The 21,282-nt window shown below is 49.5% G+C and overlaps 1 protein-coding gene across 2 annotated transcripts; it reads right to left on the reverse strand.

Annotated features, from left to right (window-relative positions):
* Positions 1 to 362: 362 nt before the first annotated feature.
* Positions 363 to 21,017, reverse strand: Nkain4 (sodium/potassium transporting ATPase interacting 4). 2 transcript variants are annotated; one of them, XM_028774129.1, is made up of 7 exons: positions 20,889 to 21,017; positions 11,596 to 11,733; positions 11,259 to 11,339; positions 10,192 to 10,389; positions 3,143 to 3,203; positions 1,891 to 1,975; positions 363 to 614 (listed from the first exon to the last, which is right to left on the reverse strand). In XM_028774129.1, the coding sequence occupies exons 1-7, from the start codon at positions 20,940 to 20,942 to the stop codon at positions 605 to 607; spliced, it is 627 nt and encodes a 208-aa protein (XP_028629962.1). In that variant the 5' UTR covers positions 20,943 to 21,017; the 3' UTR covers positions 363 to 604. The 2 variants fall into 2 exon arrangements, with proteins under 2 accessions (XP_028629962.1, XP_028629963.1); XM_028774130.1 differs by lacking the exon at positions 1,891 to 1,975.
* Positions 21,018 to 21,282: the final 265 nt, after the last annotated feature.

Genomic DNA, 21,282 nt, shown 5'->3' on the forward strand with positions numbered 1-21,282 from the left:
GCCCCAGGCTCCATATTTCACCCATTGTACTCTTCCTAGCTTAGGAGTGGCAGGGCTCTTGGATCAGCATCAGGAATTCCACTGGCCTCAGTGAGGCCGGGGCCTTTGCCTGAATAAGACCTGCAGCCGGGGTGCTACAGTATTTATTTAAGGCCTTAGTCACTCTTGGATCTTGGTGGCTCATAACAGGGACTTGCTAGTGGGGCTGAACCTTCTTACTGTCCTCTGATATTCCCTTCCTCTGAAAGCAGTATGTGATCTGCAGGTCTTGTAACCCCAGAACAGAGCACCCAGAAGTCTCCTGGGGAAATTGCCCAGGTTTGCTTCCAGCTGTCCAAGAAGACTAGGGATGCCAATTGTTTGTTTCCAAAGTTTCTCATGCCTTTTCTTATTATATTTTTTAGAAAAAAAAAAAAGAAATTACAAACTCATAGTTGTAGCCACCCTGGCCTGCAGTGTCCACTGCCCCTCACTGGTATCCAAGGTGAACTTGAAAAAATTCTAGGCGGGCAGGGAAACAGAGCCGTAACTCCAGGCCTGGGGTCTCCTCATTGTTCCTGTGGCTGAGGCTGGATTGTGGGAGCAGGGTCAGCCATTCCCTCACTTATGCAGGCCTGTGGAGAAGGCAAAGGTCAGAGGAACCTGAGAGAGGCAGAACAGTGTCCTTTCTCTTGGAGAACTTCAAATGCAAAACCCACAAAACCGAGAAAGTTTTACTCAGGGTATAGCAAAAACATGCCACGGTCTAGGCTTCTCCAAGCACAGGGCAGGTACTAGTTTTATACTCTGATGGCCCTGATCCATTCCTATGGGACTGGAAGTGGAGTAAGGGTTTTACCCTGGTCAGATTCCCCATTGAAAAGAGATCTCACAAGGGCTGCTGCCTCTATTCATGGAGAGCTATTGAACCCAGGCTTGACTTAGCAGCATATTTGTCAAGACTTTGAGGACTTTGCAGCTAGTAGGCTGCAAAGGCTCCTCCCCTTCCTAAGTCTGTATTTCCTCCATTATTTATCCTGGGAGCTGAAGTCCTGCTACTTCTGATACCCATCTGTGATAGCCTAGGACACTCTGAGGTCAGAGATTAGGGATCTCTGGGATCAGGTCACCAAGGGAACCCTTAGATGCTCCTCTGACTGCAATTCAGGGGCTCCTCCCTTCCTAAGTCTGTATTTCCTCCAGTATTTATCCTGGGAGCTACTTCTGATACCCACTATCCATGGTATCCTAGGACGCTCTGAGGTCAGGGATTAGGAATCTCTGGGATCAGGTCACCAAGGGAACCCCTAGATGCCCCTCTGACTGCAATTCCAGGACCACCAGGAAGCCCAGGCACAGCCAAGGGATCTGCAAGGCCATGGCATCACTTTGGAGAAGAAAATATAATCAGCCAAATATAGGAAACAGATACCCATACCATCTACACTTACGGAAACAGTGAAGCCCCTGGGGGGTGGCCTGTTGGTATCTCTTCCATTCCTGAGATTCTAGGACATGGTTATTACAGAATCTACCCCTGCTGAGCTTTGAGCTTAATATGTGGGGTTGAATTCTACAGCCACTGAACCCCCGGCACGATCTTTTTTTTTTTTTTTTTTTTTTTTTTTTTTTGGTTTTTCAAGATAGGGTTTCTCTGTGTAGCCCTGGCTGTCCTGGAACTCACTCTGTAGACCAGGATAGCCTCGAACTCTCGAACTCAGAAATCTGCCTGCCTCTGCCTCCCAAGTGCTGGGATTAAAGGCGTGCGCCACCACCGCCCGGCCCCCGGCATGATCTTAAGGGAGTGATAGATAGATAGATGGATTGACAGACAGATGCCTGGTAAAGTCTCCAAAGAGAAGAGCCTTGTGTTGTGAGTGCTTTAACGCAGGCTGAGTGGGCCATACTTACAAATATGCCTGCCTGGACAAGAGGCTGGACGGCTTTTCATTGACATGGTACAGGGGGAATGGGTCAAATCCACCAATGAAATCAACTGAAAGAAATGAAGCCCAAAGAAAATAAAACCCAAATGATGGAAAAGATGGCAGAATGGAAAACATTACCCATGACAGGTTTCCAACAAGAGAGATGTTACCAGAGCTTGTGAAGGGCTCAGGCACAAACCCAAACCAGTCCCCATTGTATCGCAAACCTTTCTGGAATCTCTCTGGGGCACTGTCCACAGTTTTCGGGCTCTGCAATCTGACTGGACCTTGCTAGAAGGGGGTCAGATGGGGAAGGCCAACAAGAGCCTTCCAGCATGGACAGAGCTGAATCCCACCCAGCTAGACTCTCCAAATCACCAACTCTCCAAATACTAAACCCGTAGCCTTCACTAACACCAAGCACCTGCCCCATGAAGCCTCCCACACACTAGTGGATGCTAGGCTTGTTGGGCAAAACGAAGAAGACATTACTGAAGCTCAGGGTTGGCTGGAGTCCTGAATTCAAAGAGCAGGTGGCACTCCTGCTTCATCAGAAGCAGCCAGCTTCAGTCTGATCAAGCAACACCAGGGCCTTGAGACTCAAGAGACCATTCCTCACCAGACTCTAGAATCAAGCCCAAGTCTCTTAAACATGGGGACAGCTGACTCCATGGTCCAACTCTCTGAGGCAGATGGCTTTGAATTTCAATTCTGACTCCAGAGAAAGTTCTATCCACAAGACGCCTGACCGCCCACCCACACACTGTCAATCCTTCCACTGTAGGGACTTCCTATGAGACTATGTTAGGATTGGGAGTCCCCAAAGGGATGGCTTGAGTCATTACTGTATTATGGTGCAAATCACAGTTAAGTTGGAAAGGGTCTTCATGCAGAGGGGAAACGATAATCTGTCCAAATGGGTCCCACCTAATACTAAGTGTCAATCAATATGGGTGCCAGGCAGGCAGAATGGACCTTGCTACTGAAGACTCAAACCTTCCTGGGGCCACTGTAGGGATCATGAAGATAGGTCTCCTTGGACATGAGGGCTGCAGGGCCCCTCTTCATAGACAGCACCCCCCCTTCCCAGATCTTTATACTGTCATGACTCTGGTCAGGCCTGTGGCAGGAAATGAATACCCAATAGGCATGGGGCATCAGTAAGGGACACCTTTAGGCCCTATCCCAGATAACATGGTACTCAAAGTTGTCACACCCATTAGCTGTACACTTACAGCTGTCCTCTTCTTCTGTAAGCACGCTGACCACGTAGCAGCCATAGACGAAACCCAGGAGCTGAAAGACACCAAGAGGCCAGACATGTCAAGCCATCTTGCTGTAGCAGTAATTTGAGGTCTGTGTGGATGACTCCATGCATACCTGACAAAACCCCTGCATCTCACAAGCCTCCATTTCCTCCCCTATAGAATGGAACTGTGGCACTGACCTGCATTGCTTCCCAAGCTCCTACATGCCAGATATCTCAGTTCTCCCTTGACACACTACTCAGTGGGCACCACGTGGGTGAGGAGAGCCATCAAGCCAATCTGAACGGTGATGGCCATTTCCCATTTCAGGGCTTGGAGCACTAAACATGGAAAAACAGAGCTGAATTTTCCCATGGAACATGGACACTTGAGAAGTAGTTTGGAGAGGACAAGGTCATGCCACATGTCCTCTGAGCCCATATGTTCAGGTCTGTACTCTTCATGTCACCGTGCAATGTCCTGTAGGCCCCTTCCACTCAGATCCAGCAGAATTCCAGGGTACAGGGCCTCCTTCTACATTTAGCCTCTGTTCCTGGCATGCAAGGCTGGTTGTGTGGACAGGATAGTGTTTTGATTAAGATGGCTAGTGGGGAACCCAGCAGATCTGAAAGAAGGAAAAATCAGCCTCCAGCCTCCACAACTAGTCACTTCCCTGAAAAGCTGCCTCTCTGTCCTGGCTCACAATCTGTATATTAGTTCGGGACCCAAGATGCTGCTATGAATCTCAAGAGAGTGCACTGCCCCCTGTGGGCCCCAACATAACATCTATATCATGTATACCCCACCCTCTGGCAACATCTCTGTCTTGCTGGGACCCTGGATGATTTGGTGCACCTGAAGATTTCAAAAGGTACAGTTTAAGCTGGAGCTATAGTGGGTTCTCTGAGAGCCACAGTGGATGTCTCAGGACACCACAGCTAGGAGTGGCCTGACCAGTGAAAGCACTGGAAGTGACTATAGAGGTGACAGGTCAGTGTTCAGTGTTTGTGAGTATGACTGGAAGGAAGAAGGGCTTCACGGATGTGCAGCAGGTCCCTCTGGAAAGCAACCAGACAGCCTTGAGGGATTCGCTTACCCTATAGGCCGTGGTTCCACACTGACCTGACCCAGCAGCCTCCCAAAAGGCCACCACACCCTCCTGTCAAAGGAGACAGACAGCACTTTATCAGACTAAAACTGGAGATGCATAAGCCCAATGCCCATGAGACCCTACCCGGCTCAGGTGCAGGCCGTGGTCCCTCTAGGACTGCAGCATTGTAGGAATGAATCCAGAACCAAGCCTGGAAGTCACTCTCCTCACTGAGAAGAAAGTCTGAGATGTCGCTCACATGGCCTTTTGTGATTCCCTGGGACAGTCTGAGGTGGAGGGTCACACCCCAGGATTGCACCCCCCAGAGATCTGCCCACAGTGCTGAAACAGGGACAGGCTCTCTTGGGGAGGAGGCTCTGCCCGAGCTGGCATCTACTCTATCTTAAGGTACCCCTGTGGCTCATGACATCTTACTCGCACATTCTTGCCTTCTCTTCCCATCATTTCTGTCCACCCTGTTCACCCAGATCTTCCCTCAACATCTTTCTACTCTGCCTCTTCCAGAAGCTTTCCCTCTCCTTGGCCTTTCCTTACCAGTGATCTGCTAAGAGCTAAGCCCGATACTTTCTCTCCTATCCAGAGTGAACAACAGATGGCACTTTTCTACAGGGAAAACAAGTACAAGCAGACCAGATGTGTGAGCTGGGATTCCCATTTGAGAAAGAATGGCTGAAGGCTGCCTTCCCACTGACATGGAGAATTCTGTTCCTCCAGCACCAGTTCCATCAAAATCATTGTGTACCCTGAAATGAGACCTTCATTTGTCTTTCTAGCTTCCAGTTACTGTCTTTATAGTCTTCAATTTTAGAACTCTTGACAGAGACCCTTGACTAATCAGTTCTTTCTTTTATGAGGACCATGCCTGTATTCCTTCATGTTTGGGAATCCTCTCTTGCTTCTGCACAAGTTACATTGTGGTGAAACATAAGTTCAGCTTCCTGCTGTGAAGGCTGAACTTAAGCAAGATGCCTAGGGGAGTAGTGGGGGTATAGTGTGGACCGCAAGGCTACCTGTACTGTCTGCTGCATGTTTTCTTATATATTGGATGTCCTCAGATGTAGAATTCAGTTTCTTTTTTAAGTTGCTGATTGCCCCATGAACTTGACTTCTACCAAGCATTGTGTGCACTGGGAAGGTAGGCCTCAAGATGTGACCAGGCTTCTCCATGGACTAACTTGGTTGTGCCCAAGGTGTGACACCCACAATTGTATGAGCCGTGCTGATTTGGCTGCTGCTCCACAGTTTCCTAAACCTCTCCTACCACCCCACGTTGACCCCATTGACTTTAAGAAGTGATAAATGAGGCAGAAAGGTCAAATGGTTCTCTAGGGCCACAAAGGTGGCACCACCTGGGCCCAGGAGCTGTCTCTCTTCCCACTGTTCTTCACTAATTTGAGCAGTGCTAGAGAGGTCTATGGAGTCAATTCCATGATCACCAGCTATACCTGTTCTTTAGTTTCATGTAATACTAGTGAATCCATGGTTAGGTGGGACATGGTTGGGAGATGGTAGCCTCACCAGAAAAGCCACCTATTGGTTTCTTCGATCATCACAGGCTTGGAGACAGTGAAGGAAGCCGGCAGGACTGGAGTGGACGGGACTCACTGGACCACTTCCCAGAAGTGCACATACTCCTATTTCATGTTGAACCATCTAGGACAAGGTAGGTCTCTAAGCTAAGAAGTTCCTCCTCTCTACAAGCAGGACACAGCTTTGGAAAGGGTCTGAGATAGTCCTCTCAGGCAGTGGCTTGCTACATCCAGTCCTCTGAGGCAAGAGCTCAGGTGAGAGTCTAGAGAAGTGTTTAGTGCTATGTTAAACCATGTGCCAAACACATTTTCAAAGCCCAACTCTGGTGCCTTAGAATTTGCTCATTTTTAAAAATAAGGTTCAGAAACCTTCAGCATGCGGTTAGATAAGGTGAAGTGACCCTAAACCAAATGGTGTTGGCGGAAGGATGTTGAGACAGCCATGTAGGAAAAAGGCTGTATGACAGGTGGACAAGCTGGTGTTTCCCTAGGCCAGAGACTGCTGTGACCATGATTAGAGGACACCTGGACCCCTTTCCTCAGACCCCCAGAGAGAACCAGCCTCACTAATTCCTTAGCTTTGGACTCTGATCTTGGAGCTGTCAGGGATCAAGTTTCTGTTCTAAGCCTTTTTGGCTGATTGTGTGTGTGTGTGTGTGTGTGTGTGTGTGTGTGTTTATAGGTACACATGTCTGTGTGGGTGCATGTACATTTGGAAGCAAAAGAACAACCTTTTATGTCATTCCTTGGGCATCATCCACCTTTGTTTTTTTAAAGACATCTCTCACTGACTCACCATAGGCAAGACTGGCTGGGCAGTGAGCCTCATAGATCCACTTGACCTTACCTCCAAAATGCTGAGATTACAAGTACACATACCACCATTTCTATTCTTTTTTTTTTTAAAGATTTATTTATTTATTATATGTAATGTAAGTACATTGTAGCTGTCTTCAGACACCCATATGAGGGCATCGATCTCATTGTAGATGGTTGTGAGCCACCATGTGGTTGCTGGGATTTGAACTCATGACCTCTAGAAGAGCAGTCAGTGCTCTTAACCGCTGAGCCATCTCACCAGCCCCCACCATTTCTATTCTTAAATACAATGTATTATATTTAATGAACCAGGTATGGTGGTTTGTGCCTTTAATTCCAGCACTTGGGAAGTAGAGGCAGGCAGATCTCTATGAGTTTGAGGCCAGTCTGATCTATGGATAGTCAGGGCTATGTTATAATTATTTGTTTTATGTGTTGTATGTATGATGTACATACACGTTTGTTCAGCAGTGTGCACCCGTGAGTGCATGGGGAGCCAGAAGATAACTTCAAGTGACCTACCCTAGTACCCTCCACCATATTGCTTGAGACACATGATGATGGTACCAGGTCAATACATGCTGCTGTCCACTGAGCCATCTCTCCAGGTGCTCAGCATCTTTCACATGGGTTCTAGGGGACTGAACTCAGGCCCTGTGCTTGCAAAGCAAGCATCTTACTCACTGATCTGTCACCATATCCCAGTTCTATTTTATTTTCCAGAGATGGATTTGTTCTGTATCCAGGCTGGCCTTGGGTAGGTTGTCTTCCTTTGAGTAGGTGGTCCTCCTTTGAGTTGGTGGTCCTCCTTTGAGTAGGTGATCCTCCTTTGAGTAGGTAGTCCTTCTTTGAGTAGGTTATACTCCTTTGAGTTGGTGGTCCTCCTTTGAGTAAGGTAGTCCTCCTATGAGTAGGTGATCCTCCTTTGAGTAGGTTATCTTCCTTTGAGTTGGTGGTCCTCCTTTGAGTAGGTGGTCCTCCTCTCTCTGTTTCTCACATGCTGGGATGGCAGGCTTGTGTCACTATGCCAGATTCCTCCCATCTGGTCAGTTGTTATGATAGACTTTTACAGAAATAAAGCCAGAACTCAGCCTCTATGATGGTCCAAATGTGTGGGGTCCTACTCTGATCCATCCTAAGGTAGCAGGTCATCCTGCCTGGTAGAACCAAGCATAGGGATCCAGGCTCACTGGGCTTCAGTGCATTTATAGCAGCTTCTGCAGCCCCTTACTTTTCTATGCAGGCTGGGGTTCCCTGGTGTGGCTGGATGAGGCCCTGACTGGCCTTTGGAAAGGTGCCTGATGACATCATTTTTCTCCGTGAACATCCAGGCAGAGTTCATGAATCAATATTCATGTTTAGTCTTCTCAAGACTCCAGTCCCTGCACCAGCCCTAATCCAGACACACAGATAAAGCACCCAGGTCTAGACTGAGCAGGACAAGATACTCTGCTGCACCAAGTGCTGTTCTGGAATGACAGAGCTTGGGACATAGTAAGAGGTCCAGTGACTGACAGTGAGGAAGCCCAGACTTGACACTGTATCCAGAGTGTCCTCTGAGGCTGAGTGTTCTGCTAAGGAATCTACTCCACCTGGACCTGAGCAGGATGTAAAAGGCCTTGAGAGCAAGAGAGGGCTGTGGACTACAGTGGGAGTTTGTACGCCCCTATGCCAACTCTAGATATGAAGGGTTCTTCAGAAAGGCTCATGTGCCTTTGGCTTGGTCTTTAACAGCTGGTGCTATTGATAGATAGTTGAGGACTCATAGTCTCCTTGCCATCTGCTGTTTCTGAGTGGGGTGTTTGCCTCAATACTTCCTTTATATAGAGAGCTGAGGAAGATTCCAGCCTGGATTCCATCCTTGTATTCCCTATGAGGTCTCAGAGTAAACACGTAGGCCACATATCTCTCATCTCCACAGGTGCCACAACTTCCAGTGTTTGGTAAACCACGTTAAGTCCAGACCCTGGACCTTGTTAGGAGGCTGAAGCCTGGGTCACTTGTGTTGTCATGGCAGCAAGCAGAAACCTAGCCTCAGCACTAGTCTCTCAAATCCCTCCTTGGGCCTCTCCCCCATACTGCTTTTTCTGCACTTTTTCTACACCATTTAGCTCCTTGGGCATCTAAATGGGCTAAGGTTCTGGGGAAAGGCCTTTGAGGTTCAGAACCTCAGGTCCCCTGGCACCTCATGGTCCTGCACGTCTGAATCCAAACTCCTACTCTGCCCCATTGCAGCTGTAGAGTGACATCAGGCCACCTTGATATTTCCCCCTGGGATTAGGTTCCTGAACACACATGGAAAATAACGGAGTCCCAGCTTCTTAAACTCACTGAGACTTGTGTCTCCCTGGAGGCTCAATGTAGACAACCTGAGTCCAGGGTGGGTGTCACCATCGACAGGGTAATGGCACCTGACCCTTGCTGGTGATTCACTGCTAAGAGAATTTTCTACATGTCTAGTAGTGTAGTGAGAAAGTTACCAAGAAGCAGTCAGCTCCACAGCTGATATAGAAGCTGCTTGGGCCACAGAACCGTTCTGCTGCTCACAGAGCAGGACTCCTGGAGAGCAGTGGTATCTCACAGTGCTAGGAAATTTGCCAGATCCCCACACTTTTCCCTGTTTTACAACATCTGTTCTGTGGCAGACGTCTCAGAGCTGTGGGCTGACAGCCAGCCCAGTCAGCTCACTGTGTGCCAGGGAGTATGTCCCCTCTCCTGCCTTCTCTCCTGGGAGATGAGAGCGTGTGAAATATCCCCAAGGGCCCTGAGACTCATGAAAAAGCATTGAAGTGTTATCCTAATGACCAGACTTATTGGGATTAAACAGTGTCATCAGTGGGGCCCATTTGCAGCCTTATCGGCTGGTCTGGGGTTTCTAGCTCTCTTTCACAGTCCTGTTGAGGTCAGCCTTGTCTGTACTACTCCTGTGCTAGGGAGATAGAGGAGTATCCATCTTCACCTTTGCTGTTGCCGTTCCTGGTTGCCTGCTACACCACAGCATCGTTAGAGGCTGAAGTTTGATTCTGCATCTGAGCCTGTCTTACGAGAACAGTGATGCTCTATGGTGGTTTGAGTAAGAATGGCCCCCATAGGCTCATATATTTGAAAGCTTATTCACAAGGGAATGGCACTATTTCAAAGGACTGTAAGAATTAGGAGGTGGGGCTTTGTCATAGGAAGTGTGTTACTGGGGTTAGGTTCCAAAAGCCCATGCCAGGCCCAGTCTCTTTCTTTCTGTCTGTGGATCAGGATGTAGCTCTCAGCCGTGCCTTCTTGTCTGCTGCCACGCTCCCCACCATGATGATAATGGACCAAACCTCTGAAACCGTAAGCAAATCCCCAGTTCAATGCTTTCTTTCATAAGAGTTGCATTGGTCATGGTGTCCCTTCACAGCAATAGAGCAGGGACTAAGACAAGCTCCAGGTTAGAAGTCCACCCTGACTCCTTTATTCCTTGCAGGACACGAAGGCAGTTCTGCTTAACAAGGAGTAAAGCTGGCTCCTCTGTGTGAAGGAAAGGCCTGACTCTGCCCCAGGTAGAACAAGCCCCCAGCCTGAGTGCCAGACCCCACACTCACCGCTAGCAGGATCTGCAGGCCACTGTGCAGGGCTTCCACATAGCTGTGCACCATGGCACACCCAGTACCCACCACCAAGGACTGTCCATGCAGTGCACCCAGGCCAGCTGTGGCTGCCTTCTCATGAAGACAGCCTGGTCCATGCTCTTCCCACCAGGAATGATGCCCAGAGAGATTGAAGGTCAAGAGTTTACTGTCCTGGAAACAAAGGAACAGGAAAAAATTAGCATCAGAAGACAGCCAGTCTGTACCAACCACAGGCTGAAGTGGGAAAAGATGAAAGGTCAAGTCTCCCTCCACATTTTCCTCTTAGGTTTCAGCTGTGAGAGACAGGAACAAGTGTCCCCAAATTGTTCCTCAAGGGGAAAGCCTCAGCCCTCATACCCCTTCTTCCAGGAAGACCTCTTGCCTGAGAAAGACCTCAAGACTCACTATTACAGTATCTAGTTTTCTCAAAACCCTCATTCATGTCCCTGGCCGAAGCTGCCACAGTGGGTTTTGGGCTTCATGCCAGCTACTCCCTAACCGTGACTGGCATAAACCCAGTCAGGGATAGCTCAGTCCACCATACCACCACATGTCTCTTTAGAGTAAGAGAATAAAGCTGCACCAGCCCAGAGCTTCTTGAGTGGCACATGGTAGTTGGCCAGAACAGAAGACTCCATGTGGCCACAAGAGGAAGATTTCTGCTTGTGCCCCAATCCTATCATCCCCTGAGAAGGAGTCACCTACACCTGTCTCCCAGTTGTCTACGCAGTCCCAACTTCTCCCTGGTACTGCCTGGTTCCAGGACCCTCTTCCAGAAGACCCAACCACTCTCTGTGCTACCCAGCCTGAGGCCCTGGCACACTGACACCCACAGTACCTTACCAGTAACCCTTACCACCTACAAAACAGTCTTCCCAAACTATTGAGGCACTGATCACAGCCAAAATTGTCCTGGCACTGCGGCCAGCGCTGTGCACCAAGTACCCATCGCCATTAGAAACATGCAATGAACCTCACCAAGTGTCACATGGTGATCTAGCCAAGACCCAGTGGATGAGCCCCTCCCCACCTTTACTCACCTTTGAGAGGCCTCCCACTTCCAGGTAGAAGCAGATAATGAAGACATTCCAGGTAACCCAGACAGCTGCCCATACAGCATACTAGGGAGACCAAGAAGGACAAAGTAGAAGAAATTGAACCCAGCAGCTTCAGGGTGGATATCTGATTTTCTCCAACCCCTTGGAAGAAAGCCCTTGAGCTTGTAGCAATGTCGGGACTCCCTAAGTCTGACCTTCCCAATGCTAAGCTTGGAAAAGCCTCCTTAAGCCCACCCTGGACAGGTCTCCATCCAAGACATTCTGCCTAAGCTGCTACCAATACTACTTGCGGAGAGGCAGCCAAGCACAGTGGACTCACCACCACGATGTAGCGTGGCCGGTACTGAATGGTGCCGAAGAGCCCCAAGACGACCACGATGATGTGGGTGAAGTTGGCCAGGATGGGTGCCCACTGGTAACCCAGGAAGTCAAACACTTGCCGTTCCAGAGCTGTGACCTAAGAACAGGTGACCCATGAGGAACAGTGGACCTAGTGGGCCACCTCAGGTTTTGCCTCCCTCCTAAGTATCTTTCACATCTACTTAAACATCTGTACCAGGAGGGCCACAAACTCCTTGGCCGTAACCCTGAGCAGTATCGTGTGCCTACGATGTGGCCTTTCCAGCAAAAATCGTCAAGTTTGATAAGCCCAAATGTCACTGCTGGAGTGTTCCTGCCTTGAGGAGTCAGGCTCCTTCCTTGTCCCCAGACCCAAAACGTCACGTTTTATTTTTTTTGGTTTTTGTTGTTGTTGTTTGTTTTGTTTTTTGGTTTGTTTGTTTGTTTGTTTGTTTGAGACAGGGTCTCTCTACATAGTCCTGGTTATCCTGGAACTTGTTAGGTCTCAAACCCTGAGTAACAGGTGAGGTGCCTATTTAACATATCAAAGTAGCTGGGCAGTTGTGGCACACACCTTTAATCCCAGCACTTGGGAGGCAGAGGCAGGTGGATTTCTGAGTCCGTGGCCAGCCTGGTCTATGGAGTGAGTTCCAGGACAGCCAGGGGTACACAGAGAAACCCTGTCTTGAAAACAAAACCATATCAAAGTAGACCCCAGGTTCTCCCAGAATTCCTTGGTTCCTACCTGTTACAGGGTTCTACTGAGTGGCATTCTCTACCCTCTACCCTGAACTCCCAACCCAGGAGCTGGGTTGCCTTTCCCCCCAGCCATGCTCTTTACCATCCTGGTATATTGGGCTGGCTGTCTCCTATCTCCTCTGCCCTCTCCTCACAGGGTCATGTCCACTCTGAATGCTCCCAGGTGTCCCTGCCTCTGGTTATGCTCTCTCTTTTATTCACAATAAACCTTCCCTTCCACCATACCTAGGACCAGTCACGTTCTTTTTTTATTTTTATATTTTTTCATTCAGAACTCATTACATATGCCAGGATAGCCTTGAATTCACAGAGATCCACTTGCCTCTCTGCCTTCTATGTGTTATGATTAAAGGCATGCACCATCATGACTGGCTCATTCCCAAGGCTGTTCTACCTGGAGGTTGGGGGTGACATAAACAAGAAGTACAAATCCTAAAGTGCTGCCCAGCTGCTTTGGTAGCAGATGAGACCTGAGCCTACACAGGGTGCTGAATGCAGAAACCCAGAGAACCCATGTCTCCTGGTAACTGATCTCTCTATGGTTGTCCTGGAGAATGTTATGGATAAGATGGCTCTTATCCTGATGAGCTGGCCACACTTCGATTCTGGAGACACTCATGAGATGCTGTAACTCTAAAGATACTACCGTCTAACCAAGTAGACAGAAAGATCAATGAGAAAATTGGATTATATACAAGAACATGTTTTAAACTTGGGGGAAACAAACTTATGTCCAGTAGAATCAAGACTCTGAGGTTAGGTGGTTAGCTAACTCTGCACATTCATCATCTATCCATTCACCCACCACCACTTCATCTACCCATTTCTTCGTCTACCCACACATTCCTTGTTTCCATTCATTTCTCCATCCTTCATTCACCACACATCCATCCATCCTTCACTTCCATTCCATGAGCAGGTATAGGTGAAGGAAGACAAAGTATGGCTAACCCCACCATGTTCTAACCATGCTCCACACGTTCTCTGGAGCCACTGTGTTTGGGATGACAAAAGTTTGTCCGGGAAGGACTAAAAAGGATGGGCTACCTCTGGAAGAGAAGCAATGTTAAAGGGGAGCACATTGGCTGAGCCTGTGACATTCATTGGACCTCTGTGTACCAGCAATCAGATCAGCACTGGAAAAGCTAAGGCATTCTTTGATGGAGACTGGCTTCTGGGCTGGGTGATGGAGGTTCACACCTTTTATTTGAGCATTACACGCAGGCAGGTCTCTGACTTCAAGGTCTGCTAGCTAGTTTTCTGTCAACTTGACACAAGCCATAGTCTATTGAGAAGAACTTCAACTGAGGAAATGTCCCCAATAGATTGACCTGTGGGAAAGCATTGGTGCATTTTTTCAATTGATGATTGATGTGGAGGGCCTAGCTCATTGTAGGTGGTCACCTTGGGATGGTAGTCCTGGGAGCTGTAAGAAAGTTCGGGGAGCAAGCCAGTAAGCAGCTCCATGGCCTCTGCTTTGACCTCCTTCCTTGTTTGATTTCTTGCTCTGACTTCTCTCAGTGATGGTGTGTGACCTGGGAATTTTAAACTGAAATAAACTCCTTTCTCCACAAGTTGTTTATGGTCTTCGTGTTTTATCACAGCAATAGAAACCCTAAGGCAGGTTGCCTCACAGTGATGAAGCTGTCTCCAAGGCTGGAAAAGTTGAGATCAAGAGAAAGGCAAGGGGCTGGGGAGATGGTTCAGTGGTTAAGAGCACCGACTGCTCTTCCAGAGGTCCTGAGTTCAAGTCTCAGCAACTACATGGTGGCTCACAACAATCTATAATGGGTCTGGTGCCCTCTTCTGGTGTCTCTGAAGAGAGAAATGGTGGTGTACTCATATGCATAAAATAAATAAATCTTTAAAAACAAACAAATAAACAAAACCTCCCAAAAAGAGAAAGGCAAGGCTGAGAGATTGCCTTGGGGGGCAGACTTCCTTCATTGACCTCACGCCTTGTATCTGGTTACTAGGTTGGATAGCCACTGACACTGACTTCAATGAAGTACTCTGGTTCCTCCCTGTTGCTTGGGGTCTGTATGACGGGACTGACCCCCCAAAGTGTGCTGACAGTACCCAGGAACCATCTGCAACTGGGCATGCTTTGGCATTGCCCTGACAGCTGTGAATGGACCAGAAGTGTGCTATGTCCAAAGAAGTCTCAAAAGAGGACCCTTAACAAGAGTGTTCTACAGGAGTCTAGGTTTCTCTGGGTGACTTGGTCTGCTAAGTGGAGAGATAAAATCAGACCTTCTAACAACACCAAGAATGGCCCAGCAGAATCAGTTTAAGAGCAGCCCCACAAAAAAAAACCCGCAAAGTGTTCACACTTACTGCCCCTTGACCAGTCAGAGTTCTCAGACCCATCCACTCCTCCTGTACTGAGTATTCACACCCTCTGCCCCATCTCCCATCAGGGTGCTCACACCAGTTGTCCCCAGCTCCTGTCAGAATGCTCACTGCCCCTGTTCCTGTCACGGAACACTCATGCTCAAATGTCCCTCTTCTTTCCAAGTGTTAACATATCCTGTCTTCTCTTGGGTCACAAAGCACTCATGCCTGCTGGCCTATACCGGGTCTGCCATGTCTCATGATTGCATCTGTTGGTGGAGGAATCCTCTGCTCAGCCAAGTTCCCACCTCCAAAGATCCCTTCAATTGCTAGCTCTTCACGATGCTAGCCTCCTGGAGTGGGTGTCGCCTTTATACAAGGGTAAACTCCTTAAAGATGCACGTGGATGGAGACTGGAGCAGTTCCCTATGGAAGAATTTCACGCCTGACAGTTCTCAAGGATCAGCCCTCAGTTCTGTCTTTTCACAGGGTGGACAGAGAGCTGTTTGGCCAAACTTTTGGCTCCTGTTAGTCCCAGACAGGCTGTTTACACTGAGGAAGAGGATGGCCCATCACTAACTCTGCATAGGCAGACACCGTTGTTCTAGCTGATGGCTCTCACCTCTTCATCCACATGCCTTTTGTATGGAAGCCACACATGAAGGGCTCACTGGAGAGCTCTGCAAGAGCTTTGCTTATTTTTACAAGGAATCATTTGTCTGCCTTGGAGCTACATCATCTCTAAGGAATTGGGAGTTGGTGTCAACCAGGACACTCTTCTCATTGGAATAGGCCAAGAATCCTTCCAGGGTTGGATAAGAGTCTGCTCTGCCTGTGGGCATCGAGCATGGGCTAGTGTTGGGGTGATATAAACGTAGCTGGTCTCAGGGTCTCCTTGTGCCTCTGGGAGCTTTGCCTGAGCTAAGGACTGCCCTCCCTGGCTAGTCCTTTCTGGACCATAAATATGAACTGGGGATTTTTCACTCCCACAGGGGTACCAGACCCTGCTTGGCCTATACAGTATATACAGCAAGTGCTTATAGGCATGTCAGATGCTGGAGCTACCAGACTGCATAGCAGAAGCTTCAGTCAGTCTTAGAGGCCAAAGACAAGAAGGACAGCTCAGGAGCAGCCACCTCGTCAGAGCCCTGTGGTAATGTGTCAGATAGTCTTAACATTCAAACAGTGTTGGGACTACACAGAGAAAAACATATACCAGAGTGTGGAAGAAACCCAATTGTGTGACTTTTAAATGACTCAGGAAAACAGCATAGATACAGTCAGTGACCCAGGTATTAGGGGAGAATCTGAAAGTCCCATACAGGCTCATGTTAAAATGTTTGTTCCCCAGCTGGTGACGCTGGTTTAGGAGCCAGTGTCCTGAAGTTTCTCAGGTCAGACTGGTACACAGCTGATAGGAGGAATGAGGCCTCATCTCCTCAGGCTCCCTGGACTTCCAACACATTGCAGAAACTGTCCCTCTGCATCCATTCCAAGGGCTCTCTGGATTCTGAGGTTCTAGTCCAGACCACTTGTTCAGAGATGCTCTGACCCCAGAAGTAATCAGAAGATGCTTGGGATGCAGGCAGGTTGGGCCATATGTGGGCCCCATAGCTGCATCAAATACAGAGCCAAGTGTACACATATCCACATGTGGGTGTGTGTGCATACCTGCACATGCATGTGTGAGCACATGTGTATTATGCAAGCAGTCAGGGAGAAGCCAAATGACAGACAGATCCAGTCAGTATGACTGAAAGTCCATAGTGCTTCCTGTCTTTCTGTTCTCACATTGCTGTCCTGGGGGTGGGGGGTGCGGGTGATTTTATAACTTCTTTGGGGAGGGAGATTCTTTCAGTGATCTGCCAAATTCCTTCAGAACCTGCCCCTCCCTCAGCTCAGACACACCCTGGTGGCTCTAGGCCTGGAATGTGGGGTCACTGAGACTCAGTGAGCTTCACTCAGACACTCAGCAATACTGGGACTGTCAGTCATGGCCTGTTCCCTGAGCAGGGAATGAGGAGGGGTATGCAAGAAGGAAGTTACCCAGCATGCCAATCTTCTGTCCCCAGGAAGAGAATATACACTGGAGACCATTCCTGAGGAGTAGCTTAAGACCCCAGGGTAGGGTATCAGTCCTGCCTTGCCTTCATCTAGAGCCCTTGCAAGATGGGCTCTCAGTGGTCAGGTTGAGTCCAAGGCCTCAGAGCTCATGGTTGAAGTATATCTGTATTCCATACCTCTGTAACTCCTATGCCAGCACCCCTTTTATAATCTACCTGGTGTCTCAGACACACTTAACCCTTTATCAGCTTTCTCCCTCTGTTATCTAAAACTTTTACTTATTCTCTTGGCTGTCACAAGCTGCCCAGCTGCTTGATTCTCCAGTCCCTCAACCAGAGTTTGCCTGGCAGGCAAAGTCCTCTCTCTCCTGTTGATCTGAGAACTCATTCATATCCTCCTCTCTCTCCCTGGCCACCTACACCACAGCCAACTCCTTTCTATTGCATGCCCAGCCCCTGCTGACCCTCCCAACAATGTTCCTGATGTGGCATACAAGCCAAGCACAGCAACCAAGCATAGCACACGGGGGCCACAATAAACCTGCAGAATGACTGGTGCCCACCAGCACAACCTTCTGAAGAGGTCTAACATACTACCCCTCCCATATGTTGTCTGTCTTCTGCCTATCTAGTACCTTGCACCACAAGGAAGTCTATAGAGATGCTGTGACCCTAGGAAATCAACAGCTCCAATAATCCTATGGTGACCTCTGATGTCTGTTTCTCTGGTACCTTAAACTCCTGCCCTTCCTCACTTCCTCTGTCAGAGGTCTCCAGAACTGTTGGGTTCTAAATCTGTGTCAGAAGGCATGTTCAGATTCTCAGCTTCAGTTCAGGCTTCTGTCAGAATGATGGAGAGGTCACCCTGGGGCATTCATATGGGTAAGAAATGGCCTGGGAATTTCAGGTCCTCACTTTGCATACCCTTTCTTCCCTCAGCTTCCTAGAAGGCAACAGAATGCAGCATATATCTGTGACATATCTCAGAAGACAATCTCTGAGTGTCAGTAGAGCCAGGAAACATAAGGAATGGAATGTGTCCAACTCTTCCAAACTGTGGTGTGTGTGTGTGTGTGTGTGTGTGTGTGTGTGTGTGTGTGTGTGTTGGGGGGGTGATATATTCCCGTGTTGGAATCAAACCCAGGACCTTGCACTTGCTAGGCAAGCACTGGTCCACTAAGTCGTACCCTTAGCTCACTGCTGAATTCCTAGTGTTTCTGAACACATAACTGCTGGGAAGGCACTCAGGACTCTCCACACTGTCAGATCTGCCAGGACAAGCCCTTGATAGGTATTTCCTCTACTCTCATTTCACCAGAAGAGCCCAACTCCTACAGAACTTCCACTAACGTGAGAATCTCCCTTAAGGAGGCACCAGATGGCTGTCCACCCCAATCCCATAAAATGGATGACAGAAAAGGCCTATTTGAATGTTCAAGACTGAGATTGTTGATGGAGCCACAGTCACAGACTGCTCTTGACTCATAGAGTGAGGCTCTAACAGAACCCAGCCTTTGAGCACCAAGCTCCTCACTCAAGTGGTCATCCTCCTTCACCCCTGCTGCTTCCATCCACCATCTCAGAGCCCTGTGCACTCTCTCAACTTCTGGAACAGAAACATCCCTCCTTTAGGCAAGACTGTCTCCACCCCTGCATGCTCCTAGCCTGGGCCCGGGCAGATAGTGATGGCATTTCCCCTCCCCCACGATATACTTGTCTTGAGGAGTCACACAGTGATCCATGTGCTTGCTTGTTCCTTTCAACTGTTAGAGGCACTGACCAAAGCCACAGTCTTTTTATATACAATATAAAAAATGCGTGATCTAGAATGAATCTTAAGCATCAGAACCAGCTGTCTCCATCCCAGCAGGCCTCTAGTTTCTGGAGGAGACAGGCACATAAAATTACAAATGGGGTGAGGGGGGCAACAAGCACAGGGGGACAGAGGCCAGCCTCTTTATAAATGATTAGATCTGACTGGTCTTCATCCCCCCTCCCCCAGGGGAGAAAAAGAAAGGGGAGTTGAAGATGCCCCCTTTGGTCCACTAAGAAACCCAAGGCACTGTCCTGTGAGGCCCCAACTGGATGTTGGATCAGCTGCACATGTCTGCTCAGTCTGAAGAGTTGCCAGCCCCCTGGTTGCCTCAGGAACAGCAAACCTTGGAAGAGGTGAGAATACTGACACATCTTCTCACTTCTGAGCTAACATGCCCAGAAGCTCTATAGTCACATATGAGTCTCCCATTGTATGGAGATAGGCAATTTAGAGCTAGTAGCCGTGCAGAATCTAGTTGCAGACCCCTTCATGGGCCCCCAATCTCCTGTCTTGTCATCACAGCAAGGCGAGGACTGAGAATGGCCTCAGCATAGTGCTGGCTCATAGCCCGCAAAGTTCCTGCTGTTCTTCAAGGGAGAGTTGTTTGGGTCCTTTGTCCAGTAACTTGGTAACAAGAAAACTCTCACGCTTGTCAAAAAAGGGAAGGCCTCGGGACCCCCATGCTACTCCCAGCTTCCTTTGCTCCCCACTCGAAAGCAGAGACCAGAGCAGTGGGTGGTATTGGGCCTGTTCTGCCTAGAGGCTGAGGAGGGTGGCCCGCCCCCAACTGCCAGCCAGTGAAAGACAAAAGACCCTTGACAGTTCCCTGGGGCGGTTCAGCTGTGGCCCTGCTGCACAAAGCAAGGGTACAGAGCTCAGTACAGCTCCACAAAGTCCTTGGGGCTTGTCTTGGCTGAGACCGGGCTTTTGAGAAGCCCTGTCCAGGGAAGCCCTACAACCTAAGCACCAAAATGACCCCTCTCCTGTTACTTGCAGCCAGAAGTCAGACCTCATCCTCTTTCACCCCAAGACCACTTCTCTGAATTAGAGGTGGTAGAAGCACCTGCTTCTCTCAGCCACAAGTTCTGAACATCACAAACCCAGGGCAAGGAAACCAAAGTCTTCCCTCTCCCACAAAGCAACTTTGTTTCTTGACTCACACATTGGGCAGGCTCTAAACCAGAGTCAGTGCACTTGTCCCTTTCCTTTACCTGGTCATCCTGCAGGACTTTTCTCCATCTTCCCCTTGAGGGACCCCTTCACAGAATGACGGCGCTCAACACTGCTCCAAGGCTGGAGACAGCCCTCTTAAGTCTGACTTGTTCCGTAGAAACCTGCAGACCAGGACCTTGGACCTCCCTGTAATCTCACGTTATGCTTGGCAGTCCCTGGAGGTACAAGACACTGCCTGGGCTGCTGGAAAAAAACACCAAATGCCTTAAAGCATCTTTAAAACAACTTCTTCCTCAGGGACCTCCAGCTTCAGCCAGGGGAAGAGGCACCCAGTCCTGCTGAGCCCAGGCCCACACCCAGTCCAGAAACAACAAAGCTACATTTCCTTTTTAAGACCAGATACTCAGAACTCATTAGCATTTAGCAAAGGAGTTTCCCCAGCGACCTTTGTTTTAGCCCCTTCTTCTATCAGCCCCAGAACCCATACTCCAGGCTCCAAGCTCGGGGAGATCTGCAAAGTTGTTCAGTGTCATCCAAGTTCTCTGACAAGGCTTTTCAACTAATGGACCTGGGCTCAACCCTAAGTATGTGGGCCTGAGAGCCCCTTCCCTCTACAGGCCCAGGGAGATTGGGAGACTTCAAGGTAGTCTGTGCCTACGCACAAGCTGGGCGTGTCAAGTGATCACACTCTCCAGCACTCTAATGTCCACACTCAGACACTGAACTTTGCTGCTGGCTCAGCCCCCTGTGCCGCGGTAGTAAGACACCCGCGCTTGCTTCTCCTGGCCACAGGCGCCTTCGGGACGTATGGGCATCAAGAACAACATTGTCCCCCTGATTAGGCACTCTGGACCTGAGCACAGCTCCCGGGGCAGCCCTCCCGAAGGCTTTTGTTTCTTGCGGTCGGGGGGGGGGGCAGATGGTCCCCAGCACCTGTCCTCGCCAGCAGGGACGTTACTCCCCGAGCAAACACAGCAGGACACAGCCAGGATCCGGCACCGTGACAGCTCCCCTCGCACGCCTGGCAGCCGGAAAAATCGGCCGCAGCAGCCAAGTCCAAGCCGTCATCCCAGGAGCCACCCGAGGCTGGTGCGGGTCCGGAGAGCCACGCAGGACACCCGGACTCACCAGCTGCAGAGCGCAGAGCGCAAGAAGTGTGCAGCGGCCGGAGCAAGAGCCCATGGTAGTCACTTCGCCTGCGGGAGCCTTTGCTACTAGAGTGGGCCGGAATCCTCAGCGTGCGAAACCTTCTGTCCACCCTCCCCAACCCCTACCCCCATTCCTCCGCCCGCCAGGACCTGAAAACACCGCCTCCTTCCAGCTTGCAGATCCCGCCCCAATGGGATCTTGCCTCGGGTAAGCCTAGCCGACCCCAGCCGCGTCCGCCCCTCCTTTTAGATCCTGCCCCTGCCCACCCGCTCTTTAGACCCCGCCCACCCACATCTCTCCAGCTCTGGATAACAGCTGTGCTGCGTCTGTCTCCACGCTTAGATACCCCCAGTCCTTGCAGCCCTTAGGGGCT

This window comes from Grammomys surdaster, unplaced genomic scaffold (assembly GCF_004785775.1).
Source record: "Grammomys surdaster isolate TR1022 unplaced genomic scaffold, NIH_TR_1.0 238, whole genome shotgun sequence".
NCBI lineage: Eukaryota > Metazoa > Chordata > Mammalia > Rodentia > Muridae > Grammomys > Grammomys surdaster.